The 25,421-nt window shown below is 35.9% G+C and overlaps 1 protein-coding gene across 5 annotated transcripts in view; it reads left to right on the top strand.

The window, feature by feature from the left end:
• Nucleotides 1-25,421, top strand: part of Calcr (calcitonin receptor) — a 79,478-nt gene that overhangs the window by 30,330 nt on the left and 23,727 nt on the right. For all 5 annotated transcript variants that reach the window (XM_031381097.1, XM_031381093.1, XM_031381095.1 and 2 more), the window contains 5 exons: nucleotides 11,094-11,172; nucleotides 15,382-15,535; nucleotides 16,905-17,015; nucleotides 19,328-19,440; nucleotides 22,555-22,646. In XM_031381097.1, coding sequence (XP_031236957.1) covers nucleotides 11,094-11,172; nucleotides 15,382-15,535; nucleotides 16,905-17,015; nucleotides 19,328-19,440; nucleotides 22,555-22,646 — 549 coding nt within the window. The remainder of the gene's footprint in view (nucleotides 1-11,093; nucleotides 11,173-15,381; nucleotides 15,536-16,904; nucleotides 17,016-19,327; nucleotides 19,441-22,554; nucleotides 22,647-25,421) is intronic.

The following is a 25,421-nucleotide window of genomic DNA, read 5'->3' as shown; positions in this document are numbered from 1 at the left end:
ATGTAGAGCATCCACTCCAGTAACATACAGTAATATGGCCAAGTCATGTACATCTTCCCAGCCATCTGCCTGGAAATCAAAGAAAAAGGCAGGAAACTAACTGAAAAGAAACTGATATTTCTCCATATTTGCTTTTATTTTCCTTTCTACAAGTCTTGCCATCAGCATAGATAATATGACATTTCTTAAAATGGTATTTATATAGATACTTGTCTCTTCATTACATATATTTGCATAGCAAAATTAGAGGATCCATAGAAAAAGAGAAGAGATGACTAAGTTGACTGAGGCCAGGGTTACAGGTGGCATACCAATTTGCTCCTGGCTATGCCTTAAATGAACCTTATGCACTGAATAAACTACTCAAGTCTTTTGTGATCTGGTTTATTTGCTCAAAAACATGGTGATTTGAAGGAAATTGTAGAATTGCCTTGTTATAAAATATAAAATGCTTCACTATGATAAGATAAATTCACCTCATTGAAAAATTTCTGCAAACAGGCCAGTGAGATGGCTCAGCAGGGAAAGGCTCTTGCAGCCAAACCATAGACCCGAGTTTCATTCCCAGGCACCACATGGTAGGTTTTGCCTAAGGCTAGATCTTTTATCCAAATATGTACCGACATAAGATTTCCTTACAGTCATTTCTGAGCAGTGAATTCTTGAATTAGTATGTATACAAAACTTTAAAGCTCTGTAAATAGATGTTAGCAACAAAGTACATAGATCCTTAGCAGAACATTCTAATGAGTTCACAGTGGAATTGGGGGGTCACATAAAAACCATGCAGATGTGTAGTCTATTCATTTTTCTTGTAAGGTTGGAATTCATAACACTTTAAAGGATTACATTAAAGCCATTTTTACATTTTTAACAAGGGGCAATGTTCCAAGTCTAAAATTGATTTTAACAAAACTTTTAAACAAGAATAATAGGTAAAAATGTTTGGTAGACTGTTGCTCTAATGTTCACTAATTGTGGAAATTATAAGCACCCCACCTTCACACACCATTACTGGGTCTTTATGTAAATAAGAAATTTCCATTATACTACAAATCCACAGTCCTATTTTAGAAATTTTATGCATACTGAAAGATTTTTTTTTCAGTCTCATTTAGATAGATGTTTTATAACATGTTAATCTGTGGCTAAATTGAAATAAAAAATAAAGAAAAAATTGTTTAATGCACCCTAAAATGCCATATTCAGACTGACATTTCATAAATCACATTTTAACTCAAAATTGCCCATAGAAACATTTTTCACTTACCACTGAATTCAGATTGTAAGATCCATCTTTATTTTAGAGATTTTTCAATCATGAAAAACATGTCAATAGTGTGTGTATATATACAATTTCATCAGAATCAACCACTACAATCAATGTATAGAAATAATATATACAAATAAAGCATACACACTAAGCAGATGTAGGATATATACCAGTGTAATAATAGTTATACATAATTACCCCTATGGTGTACTGTATAGGTTTCAACTATCATTGCCAATCAAGCAATGTTTTGCAACTTTCGAACAAACCCCCAAGTATGCATGATGGTCAAAATCCAAAATCTGTGCTTTTCTGCAAACACATGGGGAAGCAAAAAGCACTGTTAATGCCTGGGAGATTGTTTATGTTTTTGTGTATTTTTCTCTGCAGAGGACAAGTTTGTATGCTATAAACTTTAAGTAAGTGGAGTTTTGTTTTCCTTTAATGCCAGCTTCAGGAATGGCTTTAAAAAAAAACATTTTATAGCTATAGAATCATGAAGTGATTTAGTATAATTTGATTTGGCAAAAAAATGAATGTATATAGAATTTATGAAAAATGTATTGCTGTGGGTTGTCAGGAACACTCAAAGTTGCATTTGAATCTTATAGAAACACATGTATATGTTTTGGGGAATAAGTCCATGATACTAGAATCCACCATAACCTTAAACTATATACATTCAAAGAAATTATATTGAGCTAAAATAAGGAATATATATATTTGGTAGCAACACCTGACAGGTGGCAAGTTCAGTTTGTTTTTGTAATTGAAATTATATTGCTGTATCAGTGATATTTTATTCTGTTGAAGTTTTCATTTCCTGCTAAGACCTCCGCCCTAGCATATAGATATTAAAGTTCAATTCTATTTCTTTGACAGTGAACTTATTTCTTAATAACAGAGTTTATATTAATACTGTATGGAAACTTATTCAGAGAGCCTCTCTCTAAGTTATTAGCCTTCTGAAGGCTATTCTTATTTGGAAAAACAAATGGAAGAGGCCCAGACCATGTTAATACCAGTGTCTGATATTAAATATGTATTGCATGCTATGCTGCGTGCTTTATAGAGCTATCCTCTTTGAAGTTCACATTTATACTACAAGATAGTCATTATGATGCCCATTTCTCAGATAAAAAAACAGAGCCTAAAACTCTAACTAACTGATGCTCCCTCAGCTACACAGAGAGGCAGCACTGTAGCAAGGATACAGACTTACTCTTTTATCCTGACATGAGACAAGCATTAGGTGGTGGTTTTACTGAAAAACCCACATTATCCAATATGATATATATTAATGATTGGAGAATTATTAAGAATAAAACTACATAATTTCTGTAAATGCCAATCTAAAAGAAAGAAATAACCAATTGTTCTATGCTGTTATTGCTATGAATGGATGTCAAGACAAAGATTTAATTACTGTATCAGTGAGACTGCAGGCCCTAGGAACAGTAATCATTTGCTGGAGTGGGGGGAGGAGCTTATCATAAATTATTTGTGTTGCCACTCATAAGGAAAAAGGTTCCATGAGGACAATTTAGAATCACGTAATTTTCCTTAGAATCCTATGATACCCTTGACGGCTTAAGGGGCAGGTGCAGGCAAACTGCATGAGGCTCTTCAAGAACAGCCCAAGAGTATCCACTCTGCAGGCACAATTACCTTTTAATTAGACATTTTAGATTGCCAACACAAGTCAAAATAATTTATGCAATCAAAAAAAACATAATTATCTTAAATGGTGTGAGATCTCTGGCTGCATTTAATTCAGCAAGAGAGAATCTCCCACATGTGTACTTATCACATGGTTGCTGATTGCATATATACATTTTACAAAAGTCTTGTGAGAGGTGCTAAGGCTCCAGCTCATTTGCATTTTATACTGTAGCAATCAAACACAAGATTGTTTTTTCTAACAAGAAGAAACTAACGTGAGGTGCTGGGAAAAATAGAAACATGGACTGGAGAGTCAGAAAGACTCGGGCTGGAAATTTCTCACACAAGTGTCTTCATCTCTCTTGAATGCCGTGTCTTCCTCTATAAGCTGAAGACATTATGTGCCACACAGCTTAGTGGCTAAAAAGGGAACAATATGAGGCCTGGGTACACCAACTCTCCACTCAGGGTTTGAGTTCCTTTTTATTATGCACACAGACATACTCAGCTGAGCCCATACAGAGAACATTGAACTTTGTTCAGCCTGCATCTTATCCATCTCTAAAAATGCTGTAGTTCATAGGTCTGTATTTCAGCAGGGGCTTATTCTGCTCATACAAAACAGTGAGCATGGCTAGTTCTAAAATAAAGACTCACCTCAATTGAAGGCATTTAAAATGGTACTCCTGCTTACATTCACTTGTATATGAGCAATGCATGCCTGTCCCCCAAGCTGATCTTCCTTTTGCTTAGTTCAATCTCTTATTCACCCTAGCCAATATTTTATTTTATTCCAGATATGTGATTTTCATTGAGAGAATTTATATTTTGTATGTCATTAATTTTTCAATGTCTCCTGAAATCCCCCATCACTTCATTTACAATAGCTGTCATTCATTACTATGTTACTGGTTCATCTATGTTTTATAATGACTTTAAAGTATTGGCCAGAGAACTGCAATAATTGGTCTGTCAATGAATCTACTTCTAGTTGTTCTTACAAACTTTGAAGTATGAGTTACATTTTATCACTTTTTAGTGTCTAGTAATTTCTTTATTGTGAGTGATTCTTACCTAGGAGTCTAGATCACTATGTTCAATAAATTTTTGATGAATTAATCTTTATAAAAATACATGTAAGCCTAAAATCAGAAGGTATCCATTTCCAAGGGTGAAAGATTTAAGTAAAAACCCTTTTTTTTTAATTCTGATTTTTTATTTACTTCTTTGTTAGATATTTTCTTTATTTACAATATCTCCTTTCCCAGGTTCTCCTCTAAAAGAAAAAAGAAAAATAAAATAAGAAAAAAACAAAAATAAAAAAAACCCAAAAACGAAAACAATCCCCTGTTCCGTCCCCCCTCCCCCTGCTCACCACCCCATCCTTTCTCACTTTCTGGTCCTGGCATTCCCCTACACTGGGGCATAGAACCTTCACAGGGCCAAGGTCCTCTCCTCCCATTGATGACTGACTTGGCCATCCTCTGCTATACACATGCTGCTGGAGCCATGAGTCTCCCCATGTGTAGTCTTTGGTTGGAGTTTTAGTCCCTGGGAGCTCTGAGGGTACTAGTTAGTTCATATTTGTTGTTCATGCTAAGGGGCTGCAAACCCTTCAGCTCCTTGGGTCCTTTCTCTAACTCCTTCTTTGGGGACCCTGTACTCAGTCCAATGGATGGCTGTGAGCCTCTACTTCTGTACTAGTCGGGTACTGTCAGAGCATCTCAGGAGACAGCTATATCAGGCTCCTGTCAGCCAGCACTTGCTGATATCCACAATAGTGTCTGGATTTGATGATTGAATATGGGAAGAATTGAAGACCCAGAAATGAACCCACAAACCTATGGTCACTTGATCTTTGACAAAGGAGCTAAATCCATCCAGTGGAAAAAAGACAGCATTTTCAACAAATGGTGCTGGCTCAACTGGTGGTTAGCGTGTAGAAGAAGGCAAATTGATCCATTCTTATCTCCTTGTACAAAGCTCAAGTCCAAGTAGATCAAGGACCTCCAGATACACTCACACTAATAGTAAAAACCCTTCTAAGGATTAATTTTGCCTACTCCACCTTTTGTATCTTAAGGAATTTTTATTATACCTTGAGTAGATACTGAATATTTGTTTTGTATATATAAGACCATATCAGTGATTCTAAAACAAGCAGTCAGGAGCTCATTACCTACAATGGTATCTTTAGCCATGCAGGTTCATCCATACCTAGTTTCAGATGTAATTGTTGTTATTCTAAAGTCTCTAGTTATCAATGTGATTTCTAACTCATTTCTAATCCTCCAATGTCACTGACTTGCATTCACTTCTTCATGTAACCTAGGCAGCTTTTTTCTGTGTAACAGTTTCTACGTAACAGTTTCTATGTTTTAGACAGTTTCTATGTCTATAAAGTTGGAATGATATGTTGGGGCAGTTGCCTTATTCTTTTTTTCTCCATGAAAATTACAACTGAAAATTTTTGCCTTCTATGTCACCATTAATTGTTTGAGGATGCTCTTAGTGTGCGAAGTAGTTAGGATTATCAACTTTTTTTTTTTTAAATCTCATTCATCATCTTGAAATTAAGGCCTCCAATGATTTAAATATGTTTCTTTAATTAGATTGCCTCATTTAGAATGACCCATCAGACAATCATAGAGTTCTTGATATGGCCTAACCACTTGTCAGATTTTCAAGGTTTATCTGAGGTAGGAGATACTTTTATAATTAAAAGCAGAGTTCTTGATCCTTGACTTATCAAGAATATTATGACTTATATATTATGAATTAAATAACAGCACAAGTCAAACTCAGAGTTATAAAAATTAACCTGAATTCTAAATGCATTTCTTAAAGAAGTGTATTTATAAAAAAAATTGTGTTAAAAAAATCACACTAAACACAATGCTGAATAATTCATGTCATAAATTATTCAAATTTGAAATTTTACATATACTTATTATTGCTTAGCTGTTGTAACAATTTATTGTTAATAATAAAATAATACAATTGTTTATTATATTAAGTATAATATTAATAACCTTTATTAGTAAGAGTCTGTCACTTAAAAATTTATAGAAAACATGTGTTTTCATCTATAAATGAAGATCATAAACCTTTTTAAAAAGATAGTGTTTGACTTTTCTCTATTAGTGCCAATGTTTGTTATCTACCTATAATCATTGTTTATATTTTTACGTTTTTCTTATTATACTTTATTTGTTTTTGTTGGGTCCATGTACATGCTACAATGTATGAAGGTCACAAGACAATTTTTAGGAGTCAGTTCCCTTCTCTCACCATGTGGGTCCTAGGAATCAACTCAGCAAGCACATTTACCTACTGAGCCATCGCCCTGGCCCCATGTAGTTCTTTTCAGTCCAAATTACTAACACACATTTTTGTTGATTGTGAAAATAAGATGTATGCAGTGAGTGTAAATCTGTGTGTGTTACCTACAGCAAAAGACCAAAGTGGATGGTTAAAAAAGGATCCTTGAATTTCTTTGCAAACCTAGTTAGCCGCAGAAGGGAAATGGGAGAACAGTTCATCTAGAAACTTCCTCATCTGAATTTCCCTGAAATATTCACTTTGTTATTTGACTAGACCTCTTCTGGTGCATATTTTGACAGTTGTACAGTCTGATTGAAATTAACCCCCTGGGTATTTCTGACTGGTGAGTGCATAGATAAGCAGACACTCTTATCCAGTTATCCTGAACTGGAATATCTAGCTGATCTAACCTTTAGCAACAGAATAAACACATCTCTGCAGAAGTCTCTTCTGAAATCTGGACTGGTTTATGAAGTCCTTAAGTACAGGAAGACCCAGTAGTGACTCCAGCTCTGCCACCTTCTTAGCCCCAACTTTCTTTCCTCTACTGAGAGAGTTAATGTAGACAGGCGCCTAGCCACACCATTAATATCACAGCACATTGGTCTTTACTAGGAACCCAGGCCAGGAATCTCAATACATTTGAGGAAGCATTCATTTCCAACTGGGTTAATTAAGAATCACTCATTGACTCTGCCTGCTAGACCATGCCACTCCTACTTACCGTCACCACTTGCCCTTTGTTTATTACCAACAAAATTCACTCTCTCATATAATACTTTCATTGTAATGCAGTTTTCTAAATACATTCACTTTTCAGAGGAATAACATATCCACCTGACAATGGTATTTCATCATTATACCTCCCTTTTGTTAAATAAACATATTGTAATTGTTTTGTATTGAATATCTTACATAAGTATAGATATCATGTCAATATTTGTGCTATAAGTGTATACTTCTCTCGATACATACCAAAAGGATATATAGGTTTCAACATAGTAGGTATACCTTTTCATAAGATTTTGAGTGTAGCCTGAGGCACACAGTCTGATGTTAGGACTTTCAGGATAATCAGAGAGTCCAGATTTCATGAAGTAAGGAATATTGGCTCTCACGGATGAAAAGTGAAAAAAATGTTGCCTCTGCCATCTAAATAACTAATTACATATAAACACAAACCTTTAGTCTGATTCTGATACTATAAAGCATGGAAAACCGTGGCTTTTCTGCATTTCTTTCCAACAATTCTTTCTTGGGACCTAATTCAACATGTAGGTTATTTCTCCCAAGGTCACTGTTCAGTTTCCCAAGAGTCTGCTTTGCTTGAACTCTTCCTCCTGATCATTGCTAGATAGCAGCTCTTAAAGGAATGTTTTCTCACACCCTGTTAATGCTCTTAAAAGGGCTATGCATCCCTCCTTAATTAATTTCCTCTCCCTTGAATTTATTGTCTCTGTGTATATATGTGGGTAGGCATACCATGTGTGCATTCAACAAGGATGTGTAGAGCCAAGAACAAAGTGTTGATCACTAAGACTGGCATACATGTGGTATGTTCCTGTCTTTACATCATGATCAGACTACACAGGGTGGGTAAGCTAAATCAGTTTCCTTAAGGAATATCAGGAGGAACAACTGGCAGCTTTCAATCTTTTCTATTGGCGTGAAGTTATTTTGTTTTCAGAAACTTAAATTACTTTGTTGTAATGAACAGGAAAATAATGCAATTTTCCCTCAGGATACAAAGAGAGAGGGAACAGCAGTGGAGGATACTGAACACTTAGAACATAGAGCTCTTCGCTTTTAAAACTTGGAGGACAGAGTGAGTAAGACATTGCAGGATCACAAAGTAAAATCTATGTGATGATTACATTTCTCTGGGTGGTACTTTTTCTATTAATAAATATGTGCTGCTAGGATTGGAAATTCAGGAGGGAGTTAGTCCCTTGTTCCAGATGGAATATCCTCCTGTGTAGTCTTATAAGTGGGAAGAGAATAGAATTATACTTACTAATGGTGCCTGTAGGATCACACTCACTTGGCCATTCCCTACAATGCATAGACTCCATATTGCCAAATACTGCTTCAGATTCAGTAAATATTTTATGAGAGAATTCATAAATATAATACATTCTCCTCACCTCATTCTATCCCACTTTTATTTCTACAAACATTAACATAAAATATGGAATGCAATGTTTATCAAGGTTATAGGAACAAGAACAAAAGCATACAAGCAACCGGGTTAGTTTAGCACTAGTGAGCATTGATACAACATTGTGTGTGGCCAACAGCCAGTAACTGTCCTGTCTGGAAGACATTTCAGTAGAAATGGTGGTTTTATATTTGAACAACATGCATTTACTTAACATTTGTTTATTTAGGCTTAAGCTCCATCTGAGTTAAAATATCCTTAAAATCATTAGCAAACAGAGTCCCTAAAGGTGACTAAGAGTAATTAAAACAATTCTGTGGGCATAGCTAGTATTATCCCAATAGGGAGCTTAACAGGCTTGTTTCAGTATTAAAGCAAACTAGGAAAGTCCTTTAAAGCAATGGTTCTCAGTCTGGGGGATGTGTGAAATGACCCTTTTTCAGGGATCACTGGAAAACACAGATATTTACATTACAATTTATAACAGTAGCAAAATTGCAGTTATGAAGTAGGAACAAAAACAAGATCACACTCATCTGAGCACTAACATGACTTGAAGGTATCAACACCTTAATAAATAACACAGCTCTGCACACTGTTACTGGAGATTGCCAAGAGTGGGGGTAGTTTAGAAGACTCTGTGATACACAGAGAACCATATAGTCCTGAAAACTAGATGGCAGAGACAGAGAAGTGGCTGAGACCTAGCTTGATCCCTAGTTTCTCATTCAGACAATGTATGGATAATTGGGATAGTCTCTGATGTGGTAAATACAAAAGAATGACACAGGGTGGTTTAATTAATAAGCTTTGTACATACTTAAAAGCCTGCTTTCTAGACTTGTTTCCAGTGTTCATGAGGCTTTATGTGCCATCCAAATTAGATTTTTCAACTTAATATTCTTATACCCTCCTTGTTGTCTCCACACTTTGTTTTTATTTTCTCTTTCTAGCAGGTCTTTGCTTTTCACGATCCCATTGTATGTCAAAATATGAGCCCTACTCTGATCTGCTTAACCAGAAATTACTGCATCTATATTTTCACAGTGCTGACGAATGTTTAAGCCAGTCTGCCTCTTAGTTATTGTCTGCATCTTAGTTTATAACACACACTGGCTCCCTAACTCTCCCAAGTGCACAGTTTTCTACCATGAACTGTCCCTCACCCAGATCACTCACATTCCTCACAGTGCTTTAGCAGAGAAGCATGTGTGTCTGTATCCAATTTCCAGAGTGGGTATGAAATCAATCAATACTAATGATTGATGGCCAGAATATAAGATGGCATTTCAAAATGATACTATGTAGTCTCTGTGTACTGTTGCACCAATATGTGAAATGAGCAGAACTCACTCACACAGAGGCAAGTGCATAACACACACTTTATAGATCCCAATTTCAATCTGTAAATGAGACAATGGAAATAGTGTAAGAGGTGATTATACCACTTAAGCAGCAATTGCAATCTCTTGTTCCTAATTGAAATACAGTTTCCTCCCAAGTCCTAATGATAAAATAATCAAAATGTGGAGTATATTTACATTTTCACCTCTTTACCCTCTTTCCATGTATAATGATATCTGCAAGTTCATGAGACTATTGGAGATTTGTGACAAACTGGTCTGCTCTGACTATTGGGTTCTTGAGCAGGACCTGTGCACTCTTCACTGAAGCACTCATTCTTTGATGTGAAAGAAATTTATTCTCAATAGAAAAATTGAAATTTAAAGGAACATATTTATGGAAAATTACTTGGGGCTCTCCGACAACTTTAAGAGTCGACTTCATATTACATATCTTTCACAAACCATAGGCTTCATTTGCTCCTGCCACATTAAGTGGCTTCTTCTTATGCCACTGCAGCATTTCACTAATCTCTATTGATGACACATACTGTTGAAGTCAACATAATTTTCTTCTCTATTAGACTTTCTTTATTTCAGTTCTGAAATGCAAAGAAGCTACATCATTTTAAGTTTCACATTTATTGTTATACTTAGGCCTCTTTCAGTAGCTCAGATATGACGCATGTGTTGTATGTGCATTATTTGTAGTATGCATATGTCACCTGCAATACTTAGCTTCTTAGATCAGTAACTTAAAAAAATACCAAGACTGTCTTCGTGAAAATGGGTTTTAAACTGATAAATGCTCTGGTGGGAATTGTATTTTGTGTCTGATTGTTTGTTTTATAGCACAGCACACATGGCTTGCTAAACTTGATGAATAATAATAAATTTTGCCAATTTTAAAACTAGTGTTAAAATTGTACCTATATACCAATTGATACCCTAAAATGTATTTCATGAGCTGATTTTATTCTTCATGCATCTTTCACTTAGCTTTTCCTCCTCCATGTTCAAATATAGATCTTGCCATCTTTCTTATAACCTGTATTAAACTGTTTCATTCAACTTAAAGCCTTTTAAATCTCACTTTAGCCAGGAAATCTCATTTTAGCTGATAAAAATATCAATACATATGGTCAGAAAGTTTTAGTGGCACTTTATGGACAACAGTCCACCTGACAGATGGAAGAGTAGAGCATGGACCTGCAAGTATGTCACAGGCATAAGAGTCTTGTTTCCGTGTCATTGTCCATAGTATGTCTGGAGAGGAAACAGTGTAAAGATCTGAGAGATCTATCATGTTACATCTTCATTACTCTTTTTGCAGGAAAAGGCGGAATCTCCGCAAACCGAAGACGAAGTTCCTTCTCATGAACAGGTTCACCCTGCTGCTCCTGCTCCTAGTGGTGAGTGAAGGTTGTTCTGTCTCCTGTTAACAGCCATGCAGAGTAGGGAGGAGTGTCTGAGTGTGGGTGAACTGGCAACTGTAGGGAAACCAAAACTGGGATTCTCCAGACTGTCGTTCTTCTTCACATTCTGTGGATGTGAGAAATATCCGTTAGACATTTGCTCATTTTGATTATTTTCATAATTTATCTGGACAATTGAGTCCCGTTTGTTTGGGAAAGTTAGTGATAATTTGTGCCGCCTTCGTAGTACAGACAACTGAGAATTTGCCTGGATACATTTTTTTTTTTTTTATGTCTTTTGAAATGTGGATTTGGATCGTAGCTTCTGGGCTCTTCTATGCTTTTAAAACATTTGAACTCTGTCAGTCTAGCCTTTGATTTCTCTCTAATGTATTTCTGATCAAAACTAAGAATCTTCAGTACTTTAGGAATCACTGGTACGCTATAACTATTTTGTGACTTTTAAGTTCGGATTCATATTATATAATTTCATGTTGCTTTACTCACAAAAATTTAGATAGTTAGAAGTGTAATTGCCTTAGAACAATTGGTGTCAATTTGTATCAAAATTATGGACACACTGTCGCATCACCTCCAACAGTATGGCCTGAATCCATGTCCCTATGACCCTTGGGTCTAGTGAGCCTGAATTAAGCAGGAGAGGACTGCGTACAACATTCTAGAACAGGCTCTAATTGTTATGGTACTTTTAGAAACCTGGTATCCCAAAAACAATCTGATTGGCTCATATCAAGGTAGGATTGACCCTAGCCCAAAGCCATGTCACCTGAGGCCAATTCCTTATGTCCTTCATGTTCTTTATGAATCAAACCTTCTAGAATGTAAACCCAGTAAGGACAGAAATCATGCTAGCAAATGTACTGCTGAATTCTCAGCACCTACAAGAGGACCCAGTGATGCCTCATCTGCTGACTGCTGCAGTGGCAGCTTGGTTGTCATATGTGTGATGACACTTTCTAAAGTTGTCCAAAATGACATCACATATATGGCAGCTAAACTGCTACATGGGACAACAAATAAGATATAGGTAGGTGGATGGGTTGGTTTTTAAAGACCTGTGACACGATTGTTGTCACCTTTATATAAGCACGGCATTATATACTTGTTGCATCACTTATAGCATAAGCCCAATAATAGATAAATTAGTCAAATTGCCTCATGTGTTCCATATTGCTTGATTCTCATGATATCACTGCTGGCTTTAGTTTTCTTTATTACTGTTGAAAATAACGCTATCTCATTAGCAATTTTATTTGCATGAAATTATCAGAAGAGTTTAATTAACAATGTAAAATGTTTATATATAAAAGTAATTTTAAGCAGTACTAATTTCATTATTAGAAAAATATCGTGCATTTCTATCTGCCTGTCTATCATCTATCTATCCATCCATCCATCTGTAAACAAAATGCTCCAAGGTGCATGTTATTTAGGAAGAAAGTCATTGGGGGCTTCAATGCTCAAGCAAGGACCAGGCTGTGAGCAGCCTAGAATTCTGTGGCTTGTTAGAAAACAGAGGTTCTGATTTTTCATTCTTTCAGTGTTGAAACAATCTCTACTGAACCAAGCCCCAGAGCAAGTTCACTGGAGTTTGTTTCAGTATTGCAAGAATGGTAAGTCTGAAGCTGCTCCCTTCAACATGCCCATACCTACTCTCACTCATGTTATCCTCTCCTACTGCTGTTACAATGTGTCAAACCTAATAAAGATGTTGCTGAAAACACAAATGCAGAGTTTTTCTATTTAGCATCCTTACATAGTGTTTCCCTCAGCATCTTGTGAATTTCCAGCTGTTACAAGAACACTTCTCAATGAGCTACCAAACATACAGGGATAGAATTTAGAGTATGGTTCTGGAAAAATCCATACCGAAGGAAAATAATTCCTAATGTCTAAAACTTTTAGTAAAAAACTTTTAGTAAAACTTTTAGTAAAACTTATATATATATATATATATATATATATATATATATATATATGACATCCCAGCTTCTAATTTGATTAGAAGACAATGAGCAGGTAGCACACAATTAAACATATCAAGTGAGCCTGTAAGTTTCTTCCATATAGATAAACTTTGAATTTCTGTCCCACGAGAGCACTGCCATCCTCCCATCTTAAGTGTTTAGGTCATATTAGTTTAGACTTTTTAAATACAGTCACATACATCCATACAAATGTGAGTAAATTAAATATTAAAACACAAGCACAAATAAGGAATCTCTTTTTAAAAACAGAAAGCAGAAAAATGTAAGCTGAACGAAAACACATTCTAACTTCTAGTGGTATATCTGAGAATGTCCTGAGGGGAGGTAATTGTTTGTAGTGTCTCCTGTCAGGAGCATGCCTAGTGTGTCTTTCTAGACCATGAGCTCCACAGGAGCTGGATTCACACCTGTTTGCTTCAGGACTTTATCCTCAGGAATGTTCAGCTTGCCAATTTCAGTAAATATTTCTCATTGAAAATCAGTGAAAAATGAGTCATGACAGAGAATTGTGTCTTGTGACATGGTTAAAGGGGCTACACACATTTAATTATTTTATGAGGCTCATCAGTTTCTCTGATGTCATACATTTGAAATGCATTTAATATTAAATAATCAATATTCAAATAGTAGAAGTATTATCATAGTTAGAAGTATCTGCCCTCTTCACCATGTAAACAGTTTCTACCCACCTAACTTGTGGGTATGCCTAAAACAGAACTCATCTTCCCTTACAAAGATTTTAATTTTACTCCATATCCCCTTTCTTCAGGAATCATCCTTTTTCAGGCTCTTTGGGCATCACTACTCCCAGTCCTTATATTTGGATATGCCTTCACCTCTCCACTACATGAGAAAATGTTGAGACCTGTGTTCTCTTATTCTACCATGGAGTGTTATGGCCCAGACATTCACTTTTCAACCTCTTCCTACCCCCATGACTTTGAATTGTGGAAATCTATGCTGCTGCATGAAATTTACTGTAATTCTGCCTTCAAAACCTTGATTGATCAAAATATGTAAACTTTTTTTTTTTTTTGGTCTTTCAAAAATCTGCAAAACCTGATATTTTTTCAACCCGTTTACCTATCCTAAACTCTACTCTTTTGTCATGATGGTGTCACCAGAGTGTCATAGCAGTCCCTGAACATCAGTGTATTTCTCCCTCTACTTTCCATGGCCTTCCTTCTCTATGTATCTCCAGAAACCCAAGAGCCTATTCAAGTTCTTCTATCTATCTGTAACTGTCACCCAATATTTTTGCCCCATATCTTCTCCCTACTCTGAATTTTGTACTATACAGCTTTACATTGATGACATGCTATTGCAGGGGTCATGCATAGTGGCAGACACAGGATCAGTGACATTTGAGCATGAAGCTCAACAAATAAATAAATAAGCTTTATTTCTAATGTGGCTAGCAGTACTAAAGAGTCCATCAGGCTCAGAGACTGAGAAAACTGGACTCTTGATTACAAGCTAGAAGAGACAGTATAGTGGTAATCACCACACTCGTACACAAATGTACAAACACACAACTTATAGGAAGCAAAGACCTGTAGATGGTGACTGAGTAGAAAGACATTGTTCTGAAACCTGAAGTACCAATATAAATATTCAAAAGTTACATTTGCTTTACTCACTGAAAATGAATTACTATGTGCCAATGAAACCACTTTGAAGAACTTAAATTCAATTATTTTCTTTGATCTGAGGGATAAACAAGGCAAATTTTGGCAGAGTACACAATCTAAACCTGAGCAAAACCTAGCTGAAGATGTCCACTAAGGAAGGATATTTTTCTATAATTTCTATTGTTTAATTTATATGATTCATGATTCTTAAGATTTATAAACATGGAAAACTTGGTTTAAAAATGGAGATGTTTTTAAAAAATCGCTATTTGTTTTATGTGAAAATTTTCCAAAGAAAATAAATTAAAACAATAGGAGATTATTGAGATGTGAGTATGATTGTTTTACTTTCTCGATAGCAAATGTACATTGATACAAATATAAATGGATAGAAGATGAATGTAAAATGTAATGCATTTTTAGCATAGAATATTTTATGTGGAGTTTTACATAAAGTTGCTTACAGAAAAAAAGAAATGGTTTCATATTTTTACGATTATCACATTTATTTATGTGATAATTCATGACCTACTCTGTAAGTAATTACCTTTTTACCTTTGATACAGAGCCCAATGCCAGTTGTTCAGGCTCCTACCAATCTCACTGACTCCGGCCTTGATCAGGAGCCATTCCTGTACTTGGTTGGCCGCAAGAAGCTGCTGGATGCTCAGTACAAATGCTATGACCGGATTCATCAGTTGCCTCCTTATGAGGGAGAAGGTAAGAGAAACCGTGTGAACCTGCGTGTGAGACATCATTTAAGACTGTGTCTTCTCAAGCTGTACATAGTGGGTAGCTAACATGGATAGATCCACAGTCTCATGGTATGGTGTGCCAGTGTATTTTGTGCAGCACATAGGATGACTTCCCCCCTATATCAAACATTATTTTGGCTGACATTTGCCCTTATGACAAAATTACCCCAATAAACTCGACACTCACACCTAGTAAGTAGGAAGAGTACAGGATTGAGTGACAGCAGAGAGATGCAAAGCAATGGGCAGAGGATCTGCCTGAGGTGGAACCTGTGCAAATCCTGTCTTGTTTGGATTAACTGGGTATATCTTGCCTTCATCGACAACTCATTGACAACCTCTGCTAATTCTTCTCTCATGACCCCATCCCCAGTCCATGGGGAATTGCCTCAGTAAGCATGCTTAATCTGTGCTCTTCTCTAGAGTAATCTTTGTAACTGCCCCAAATATTCAGAGCTAAGTATAGTTTACTTGCTGTCAAAGTCCCAGAGAAGAAAGTTAAAAAGGAACAATGCGTGACAGGCAAGCACTGGCACAGCCTTCTAACTTCTCCTCCATGCCTCTGAACCAACTTCAAAAATTCAATAAGGCTTTTGTATAGCCTTGAGCATTTGAAGACAAAGCTACTTAGAAGGGTGAAAAGTGATGAAATATGCTCTCCTGATATGCACAGTTTACTTGAAATAATAAAAAGGCTTATCAGATGCAACATAATGATATGCCTTATTAAATTAGAACATGCCCTCAGCCCTATGTAAACATATTTCAGATTTTTAAGGAATTAATTTGTGTTATCAGTTTTGATAAATAATGCCATACCTGAATTTTTCTTCACTGTTGTAAAGATAAAGGTAGGAAATGTGCCTCACCTTACATCAACTATAAGTATTACAATTTAAATTCAACCTCTTGGCTCAATACTTTGAAAAGGGTAAATTTTTCAATAAGTAAAAACTTATCAACATACCTCAGAGCCCATTTGTTTTGTTTTGTTTTGTTTTGTTTTGTTTTGTTTTTCTGGGCTACACTTTAGATTTCCTCTACAGTTAACTAAATGCACAGTAATGCATCATTTGGGGCTGCTTTCCTTATAAGAAGCCCAACTTCAGAGCCTCTTATAAAGCAAAGCAAAAACCCTGCCTGCCATCCAGTGAGATTTTCCCCACAGATGTACCAACATCATTTGAAAGTTGATTTCATGAATGAGAATGGCTCATTTGAAATGTGATTGGTCTTGACTGCAGCAATAGGACCCAGCCTCTCTGACCTCCTCAGAAAACATTCTCTTTACTTAAGCCACATGTTTCAGTGCCCATTTCTCCTTGAATTCCCAGGTCCATACTGCAACCGCACCTGGGACGGCTGGATGTGCTGGGACGACACTCCCGCTGGAGAAATGGCCTATCAGCATTGCCCTGACTACTTCCCTGACTTTGACACAGCAGGTAAGGTCTTTAGTTTCATTTTATGTTTTTACATTATAAATAAAAATGTGTTAAATGAACAAGAGGACCCAAATACACTTCCGCTATTGAAGTTACATAGTGACATGTCACCTTTCACATTGCAAAGCATGTACATACTTATTATCTTGATTTATACTCACAATATTTAACACCACTCTGCAAGTGAATCCACCTCAATACATGGTGTCAGGATCTCTCTATTTAGAACTAAATGTTATTTCTTAATCTTCATAACTTGTACAACTTGGAATATGTTCATTAACCTTTAAGAGAGGGCACATTGCTTTTTGGGGACTTGATACTGTCACAGACATATTGTTAGATGCCAACCTGGAGTGCTCAAGCAGGAGGACAGTCTAGGAGGATCAGGTTCTGGGTGACATGAGGTTTTAAAGGCTGATGTCACTTCTTTTAGGTTCTTCGTGTATACAGGTGTGGAGGTCTAGGATTGAGGCAGTTCCACAATTAATACTCAGCAGTGGTGCAAAGCCATGCAGGTAGATTGTCACAGCCTCTATCCACTAGACAGGGAGAGATGAGCAGGAAATGGGGTTGAGTCATTTGAATTAATAAAAGGTGGGGAAAATTCTGGTGTAAACATGATCAAGGCTTGGCAGGCTCAAATAAATGTACTGGACAGTTGGGCCATAGGGAGCAGAGCACCAGATGCACCTGGTAAGACAGACAGCAGAGGGGTATTGGGGGTAGCTATTCACTGCAGAATCTGCCTGACGAGAACCAGAATAATCATACTGCGACACCCTAGAATAAAAAAGGATATGTCCTGTTAAGTTAAATCTAGAAGGTCATGAAAAGGCTGAATAAGCCTTAATTAGAGAAGTTGTCAAGATGATGAAACTAAATAGCATCAGCTAGAGATACAATATGTAAGTCTCTAGAAAAAGATAATGTTGTTTTCCAAGGGTCGAATGCTCTGACCTGGCCATAGGTGTTTAGGTGTCTCTGGAATTCCCGTAAGAGCGAGCTATGAGCCCTTCACCGAGACAAGACTTGACAGATACTTTGGGGCTTTCCTCAAGGGAATTTCTCACTTATTATTGAAGCCAAAATCTCAACTGAGAACAACAGAGATAATCAAAGTGTAATTACAAAGGATGCTTTTTAAACCAATACAAAATAAAATAAATGTCAGCATTGGCCAAACACTTCTAGGAATCTCATTCTGAAGGATGGCGTAGAAAGAACAGGTTTTGTATGGTGCCCTAACTCTGAGCTACATTCCTGTAAACTGGAACCAAAATGCTCTATAATGAGAATTCTCCAGGCCTTTATTACCTCTTCCCAACACATGGTGCCTCATTTATCTTAATCTACCATTGCCTTAAAGGTGACTTGACTGACACAAAAATCTGTCCTACAACTGAGGTCTACTGGGCCAGTTCGAAAGTAGCAATGGGCTCTTGCCAAAGTAGCTATAAATACTGACTAAAAGGTCTGGTCTTGAAAAACAAAGCAGAGATTTCCAGTCATTGATGCATCTTTTCAGTCTAGTTTTTAGATGGAGCCATCTTTGCTGGAGACAAATTTACTTCTAATGAAAAGAACACCTTCAATGTGTCTTTCTTCAACACATTTCAATTCTTTACGATTTTGTTGATATAAGGTTACATCTAAATAACATAAAAATCCTCCAGTGAAATGACAGAAGTTCAGTTTTTGGAGTAATGCTTGATAAAAGACAGATGATGTGGGCTGACTGGAAGGTCTTAGTCAACAAATCTGTGAAAGCAAGAGCTTGTTCCCCAGCAGCCATATAAAAATCTGGGTGCAGGGGCACACTTCTAAATCCCAAATCTGAGAAGGGAGAGGCAAAAGGTTCCATCCAAGTTAGTTAGTGAACTTGGTGAGCTCCAGGTTCTTATGTTTGCTTTCTCAAAACATAAGGTGGAAAACAACTGGGGAAATCCCAAAACATATCTACCCTGGCCTCTACACACAACTGCATATATACAGGAACATGTAAACATACGTATACTACACAAAAGCAAAAAGTGAAAGAATTTATGTCAGTATTGGAATTCTGAAGAGCATGTACTGCCCAGGAATCATCTACAGTGTGAACAGGAATGGTTATCAAGGAGGTATGAGAAGCCCGACACTTGGGTTCACTCTTTCAACATTAAATGTCTAAGGCAAAATGGTTCATGCTATCTCTATGTTTAAGTTCTATGGTGTGATTCACTCTCAGGCACAGCCTGTAAGCTTTAAGCCATTACTTTTCTTGTTGGGATTTGATATACTAACACATTACTATTTTGTTCCACTAACAGAAAAGGTTTCAAAATACTGTGATGAAAATGGAGAGTGGTTTAGACACCCTGACAGCAACCGAACCTGGTCCAACTATACTCTGTGCAATGCTTTCACTTCGGAGAAACTGCAAGTAAGTTCTATTTCAAATCTCTGTATTGGATGAGAATGCCACTGTTTGTACAGAAAAATGAATGTAAAACTATAAAATATCTGCTGCCCAAATCACAAAAAAAAAAAAACCAAAGTAACTAAAAAAATCAACATATTTTTATGTAAGGAAATTGTTTCTGAAAGACATTAGAGAAAATAACATTTCATTCCTTGTTTGTGCTCAGCTTCAGTACTTCTGTCTGAATGTGGAATTAAGCCACATATGACTACTCTCCACAGAGCAGATGATGGGATTTTCTTAGTGCTAGAAAGGAGGTAGCATTTTAAAGAACTCATTAATATCTTCCTCCCCCTGGAAGAGTTCCAGAACCTCTTATTATCAGAGAGCAACCAGCTAAGGCTACTCTCTCTTAGTGCCAAAGTTGGACATGACCTTAGTTTTACTACTGGATGGGATGGAGCCTCTCATAATCCCATTACTACAGTGAGGGCATTTTAGATAATTTTCAGGGGTGTCTACTCTGATTTGTTAATACCTGTGCTTTTACAGGCTATGAAATGTTTGTGATATCTTGGGTTAAAAAATGTTTGTTTAAGTCTATTGAGCAAGGAAACAAATTCTACTTTGTCTTTAACTACATTAAAAATCTGAAAGATTCCTGAATCTACCACCAACTCCTTTACCCTCATAGCTGGAAGAAGTAACACCAATATTTCGCTATAAAGAATATCTCTGAGCAACCCTCTTAGCTCTAACATGTGCATCATTTCCTTCAAAGAGAGGCCTGTGAATTAAGTAATTACCAAGCCAGAAATTAAAAGTATTTCATGCTTTGTTTTGCTGTTTAAAAGTTTAAGAGTAAATTCATGTTTTCCTTTATCAAAACTGAAACAAATCACAACAACATAACCAAGTTAAGTAAAGACCAGTTGACTGGTGGATCACCTTGTCACAAGAACAGGCAAGGTCACCAAAGCCAGTGGGCCCGTAACAAATTGCTTAGCTATTCTGCATCATAGATATATGTCTATGTATGTCTACTCACTTAATGAAGTCTGGGAGAAGTGGTATGACCATGTAAAGAACTTCATGAGTGCATGTTAATTAGGTTCATATAGAAAAGGACAAGTGTGCTCATTAGAGTGTTAAGAGCAATGCAAATCTAAATAGATAACTCTCAGTGTTGATGTGTTTGACCTCCTCAGACACTCTGGCCACTTGTGAGAAAAAAATGCTCCCTGATATGACTGTTAATATTCTTTTCATTAGTTCTTCATGTAAATTTAGTCCAAATCAATTTGAAGAAATCAGTGTACACTTCAATTTTAAAGTACTCTAACCATCACGGTCTTGAGAATGACAAAAGGTGGTCGCTAAATCGGGAGCTGCTGATTTAATTGTATACATTTAGACAATTTTATTTCTGAAGAACAAATATTCATTTAAAACAGAGTACTCTGAAGAATATTAATTAAGTCATATGTGATTTTCTTATAAAATGAGGCAGACTTAAGTTACATACAGTTTTTTTAGAAGCTATATTCCTGGGAGAAAAAAAAATAGGAGTTGATCATTAGTTTTCGTAAAAAGCTTCAGAATCCTTCCCCTCCCCCCTAAAACTTTATCTTGAGTTTGTATCCACTAATTTTAAAGAACAGCTGTCCCAACACCGTTGGCATTGCCTGTAAGGAAGGATGGGAAGTGTTGTTAGGAGAGGGATAGTAGAGAGGTAAAATTCAGAACAACACGGTTCTGTGTTATGTGTGTAGTCACCACATCAAATGCACAGTGGACACCGTTCAAAAGAGGTTGGCTAATCCATTTTTAAATCCATGATGTCTAATTTTTTTAGCACAATAACTATATACATGAAGAGTTCTTCATGTTTGTATAAGATTCAGCAAAAATATTTAATCCCATCCCTCCATAGGGCAATTAACAGTAATTAAGATATTCCAAGTATATAAATGTGGCATATATTGCTTAAGAAGTCATAGAAATGATCCACCTTACCTCCATTACATTTAACTTCATTACATTTTGTTCATATAAAGACCTAACAAACACTTTTAGGAAAGTCAGAGCAAAAGTCAATAGATGAAAATTTGTATCTGCAAAATTATACACATAGTATCTCCATTAATGAAAAAGTAAATGAAACAATCTCTATAAGCAGACTATATATATACATATATACATAGATATATATATATACATATATATACATATATATATACATATATATGTGTATATATATATATTTGAGGAGAGGTAAGAGACAGAGAGACAAATGAATGGCTCAACCTCTCCTTTTTGTATAATAAAATTATATTATGAGAAAAAGAAAGATGGTGGATGGCCAAGAAAAAGAAACTATGATGTGAATTTATGAAGGAAATATCCTTTAGAGTCAACTAACATAACATCAAGAAAAAAGAAATAAGTTAATCAGGTTTAAGAATAGAATTAGCAAATTGTTTTCAAAGAGAATGTTGGCTTCATCAGCCAAGAATACACTAATGATATTTTCCAATTTTATTTAAATTGATATATAAAGGGATATCTTCTTGAATTTTGAGCTACTTATCTCCCTTTCCTCTCCTTGTCACTCAAAGTGTCAGGGGTCAGAAAAATCTCCAAAGACTATTCATCTGCACTTCAGTGGATTAGATAAAACTGTCGCAGATAACAGGACCCCAGGACTTAAAACCTGCCTGGATTGCCTGCTAAAATTCAGGACAATACATTTTAATGCATTTAAAATCACTTCTTTGATATTTTGAATGATATTCATTGCAAGGAGTTTTGTTTTTTGAAAACAGTTCAGTTTATTTTTTATATACACCACTATATAGAAAGATAATCTCATCCACTGAAATAGTTTTTATAATTTTAAGATGTATTTTCAAGGGGTAAACATTTGTTAATTTATTCTTAGGGTAGAGGAGCACCCTCATAGAGGCAAAGGGGGGGTGTGGGATGGGGAGTTTGTGGAACAGAAACCAAAAAGGGAGACAATGTTTGAAATGGAAATAGATAAAATAACCAATAAAAAGAAAGAGAAAGACAGAGAGAAACAAAGAAAGAAGCTATTGTCCATGTACTTACAAGTTTTCCAACTCTTTCTTCTAGAATGCGTACGTTCTTTATTACCTGGCTCTTGTGGGTCACTCCTTGTCAATTGCTGCTTTGGTTGCTTCCATGTTGATCTTCTGGATTTTCAAGTAAGTACAATTAAAAATACCACTTCTTTTTTATTCTAGTATCAGCTTTATTTTGTGTCTTGTTCCCAGAAAGACAATATCATAAGGAAAGTTCTTGAAGAGCCATCCTCCATTTATTATTAATTATTATTAATCTTATCACCATCTTCAATTTACATAAAGAGCAGTGAATCTTAAAAGAGTACAGTTACGGGGATTGTAGGGACATATGCCACTGAGCATGATAAATTCACAAGAGAACCTAAATTAGATACTTTTAACTCTACCTGAGAAGAAGAAAAAAATGGAGTTCTTGTCATCTTCAACCACTGCATGCCTCCTTCCTGTAGCAATTCTGCAAACCCATAAGAACCCTGTGGTCTTACAGTAAAAGTTCTTTTACCCCAGCGGTGGCTCCATCCTTGACTGGTGAAAAAGTGTCCTTCACTTTCTTTCACTCACAAGTCCTCAAGTTCAAATGCAATTATTAGAGTTAAAATTATGAGTTAAAAACTCTTGGGACTGGAGAGATGGCTCATGAGTAAAGTGCTTACCAAGAAAGTATAGGTACCTGAGTACAGACCCCAGCACCAATTTTAAATCTAGGCATAGCTTGTCTGTAACCCCAGCAGTGGGGAAATCAGTAAAGAAAGATGGGTACTAGGGCTCAATGTCCAGCCAATCACATTGAAATGGCAAACTCCGGGTTCAGTGAGAAGCCATGTCTCAAAAAGGAAAGAACAACCCAAGAAGACACCAATATGGTATCCAGTCTCCACACTCATGCATAGTTGTACTCTCACGCCCTCCACGCACAGGAATACATTCACACATGGATGAAGTAAAAATACATTATGCACAAAGTGAATCTTTATTAAAATAAAGCACTCATAATTTGTGCCTCGCTAGCTGTTTTACCTATATTTACAAGTGTAAATTTCGTGTATAGTAGAGGATTGCAAATTTGATCATCAATAAGAGGAGAGGACCTCGGCCCTGTGAAGGTTCTGTGCCCCAGTGTAGGGGAATGCCAGAGCTAATAAGTGTGGGAGGGTGGGGTGGCAGGCATGGGGAGGAGGGAGGCAACAGAGGTTTGTTCTTGTTGTTTTTGTTTGTTTGTTTTTTAGAGGGGAAACTGGGAAAGGAGAAATTTACATGTAAATAAAGAAAATATCTAATAAAAAACAAGTGTAAATTTAAAGTAAGCTGCATGTATGTTTTTTATAGAGGCACCATGGTTAAGTAATACATTAGAAACTAAAAAAAAAAAAATTAAGCAGAAATAATTTGATTATTTATAATCAGATAATAGGGTATTAACAAATTATAAAACAAATGCAATATAAGTCTTTGACATAATAATCATTGTTATTATAGTTATTGCTGTTGGTACTACTAATAACTTGGGAATGATACAAATTAAGAGTTTTTCTTGAGTTTTAAATCCAAATAATCACCCATGCTTAAAGGATGTTACATGTCATTAAATATATAGTGACTCAGAGTATAAGAGAATCCTAAGTTGATTTTTATTGAAATATTTTCTTGATGATAGTAAAAATAATTAACCCCAAGGGATATTAATTACCTATAAACACATCTTGAGCACAATGACTACTTTTTCTTGATTCCTTTTAAATTTTCTTCTGTATCATGCTTACAATTCTTATATTTATTAAGTATTATACCTAAGCAATCTTTAGTGAACAGCAAATGACATAAACAAATCATCAATAAGCTCCATCCACAAAAGGTTTAACAGAAAAAAGGATGATAAAGCAACAAGACATGGAGAATTAATTACTAGAATTAGGAAAGTGTTTTCAATTATAATGATCAGAACTCAGCAGAATAATCACATCACATGATTAATTTTGGAATGTCTGTTCATTTCTCAATTGCTCTTCTCCATGGTAAATAAATAAATCATCATGACTCACAACAAGTTTGATTAAAAAGCATGATGCTAAAAGCCTCCCTTTGAGTTCTTTTCTAATAAAAAAAAAAGTAAAAGAATAAAAATTCTCCACAATTCTAACCACATAAAATAATAAATGTAGCCTTGGCTCAGAAATAAGTAGCAGGGGCAAAACAAAACAAACAAATAATATAGATAATCATGGAGATGTTAAAAGCAGGATTCCATTGGGACATCTGGAAGAAATGTTAATCCTCTATAAAAACTAATTGTTATTCCCTGCTATTTTTGCATATTGTATGGAGAAGTAACTCTGCCTTGTGCAGTATTCACCATTAGGCTTCTCTGGATGGTTTCCTGATCATACAGAGAAACCATTCAATTGATAATATTATAAATTATTGATAATATCAACAATAATATTAAAAAATATTGATACTTTTTCCACCCTGGTATGACCAATTACAAAGATAACTATTGGCCACTTTGTGACATGGCATTTATACAGCAAAGAAGAGCTATGGAGAGAGAGAGAAACAAATAGCATGATTTACAAATAGCAAAAGGAATTCTTTAAGTATAAAAACCTGTACTGAACCCAAATATATCACTTTCCTTGTCATATAAGACCTTTCTATATCTGAAGGCTTTACATTGAATTTTTTGGACATTCAAACTCCCGTTTTCATGTGAACATTAACATTAGCACAAATGTACAAGTTAATGAAGTAGAGAAGAAACCCAGTACACACAAGGTAGGAAAGGATTGGGCCAAGCAGGAACATTTATTACCATTAAAAATAACTTTCACCAGGTGGTGGTGGTGCACGCCTTTAATCCCAGCACTTGGGAGGCAGAGGCAGGCAGATTTCTGAGTT

Source organism: Mastomys coucha, unplaced genomic scaffold (genome assembly GCF_008632895.1).
Source record: "Mastomys coucha isolate ucsf_1 unplaced genomic scaffold, UCSF_Mcou_1 pScaffold20, whole genome shotgun sequence".
In the NCBI taxonomy this organism is placed as follows: Eukaryota; Metazoa; Chordata; class Mammalia; order Rodentia; family Muridae; genus Mastomys; species Mastomys coucha.
Note: the sequence above shows the minus strand (reverse complement) of the source record. Positions and strands in the feature narration are given on the sequence as shown.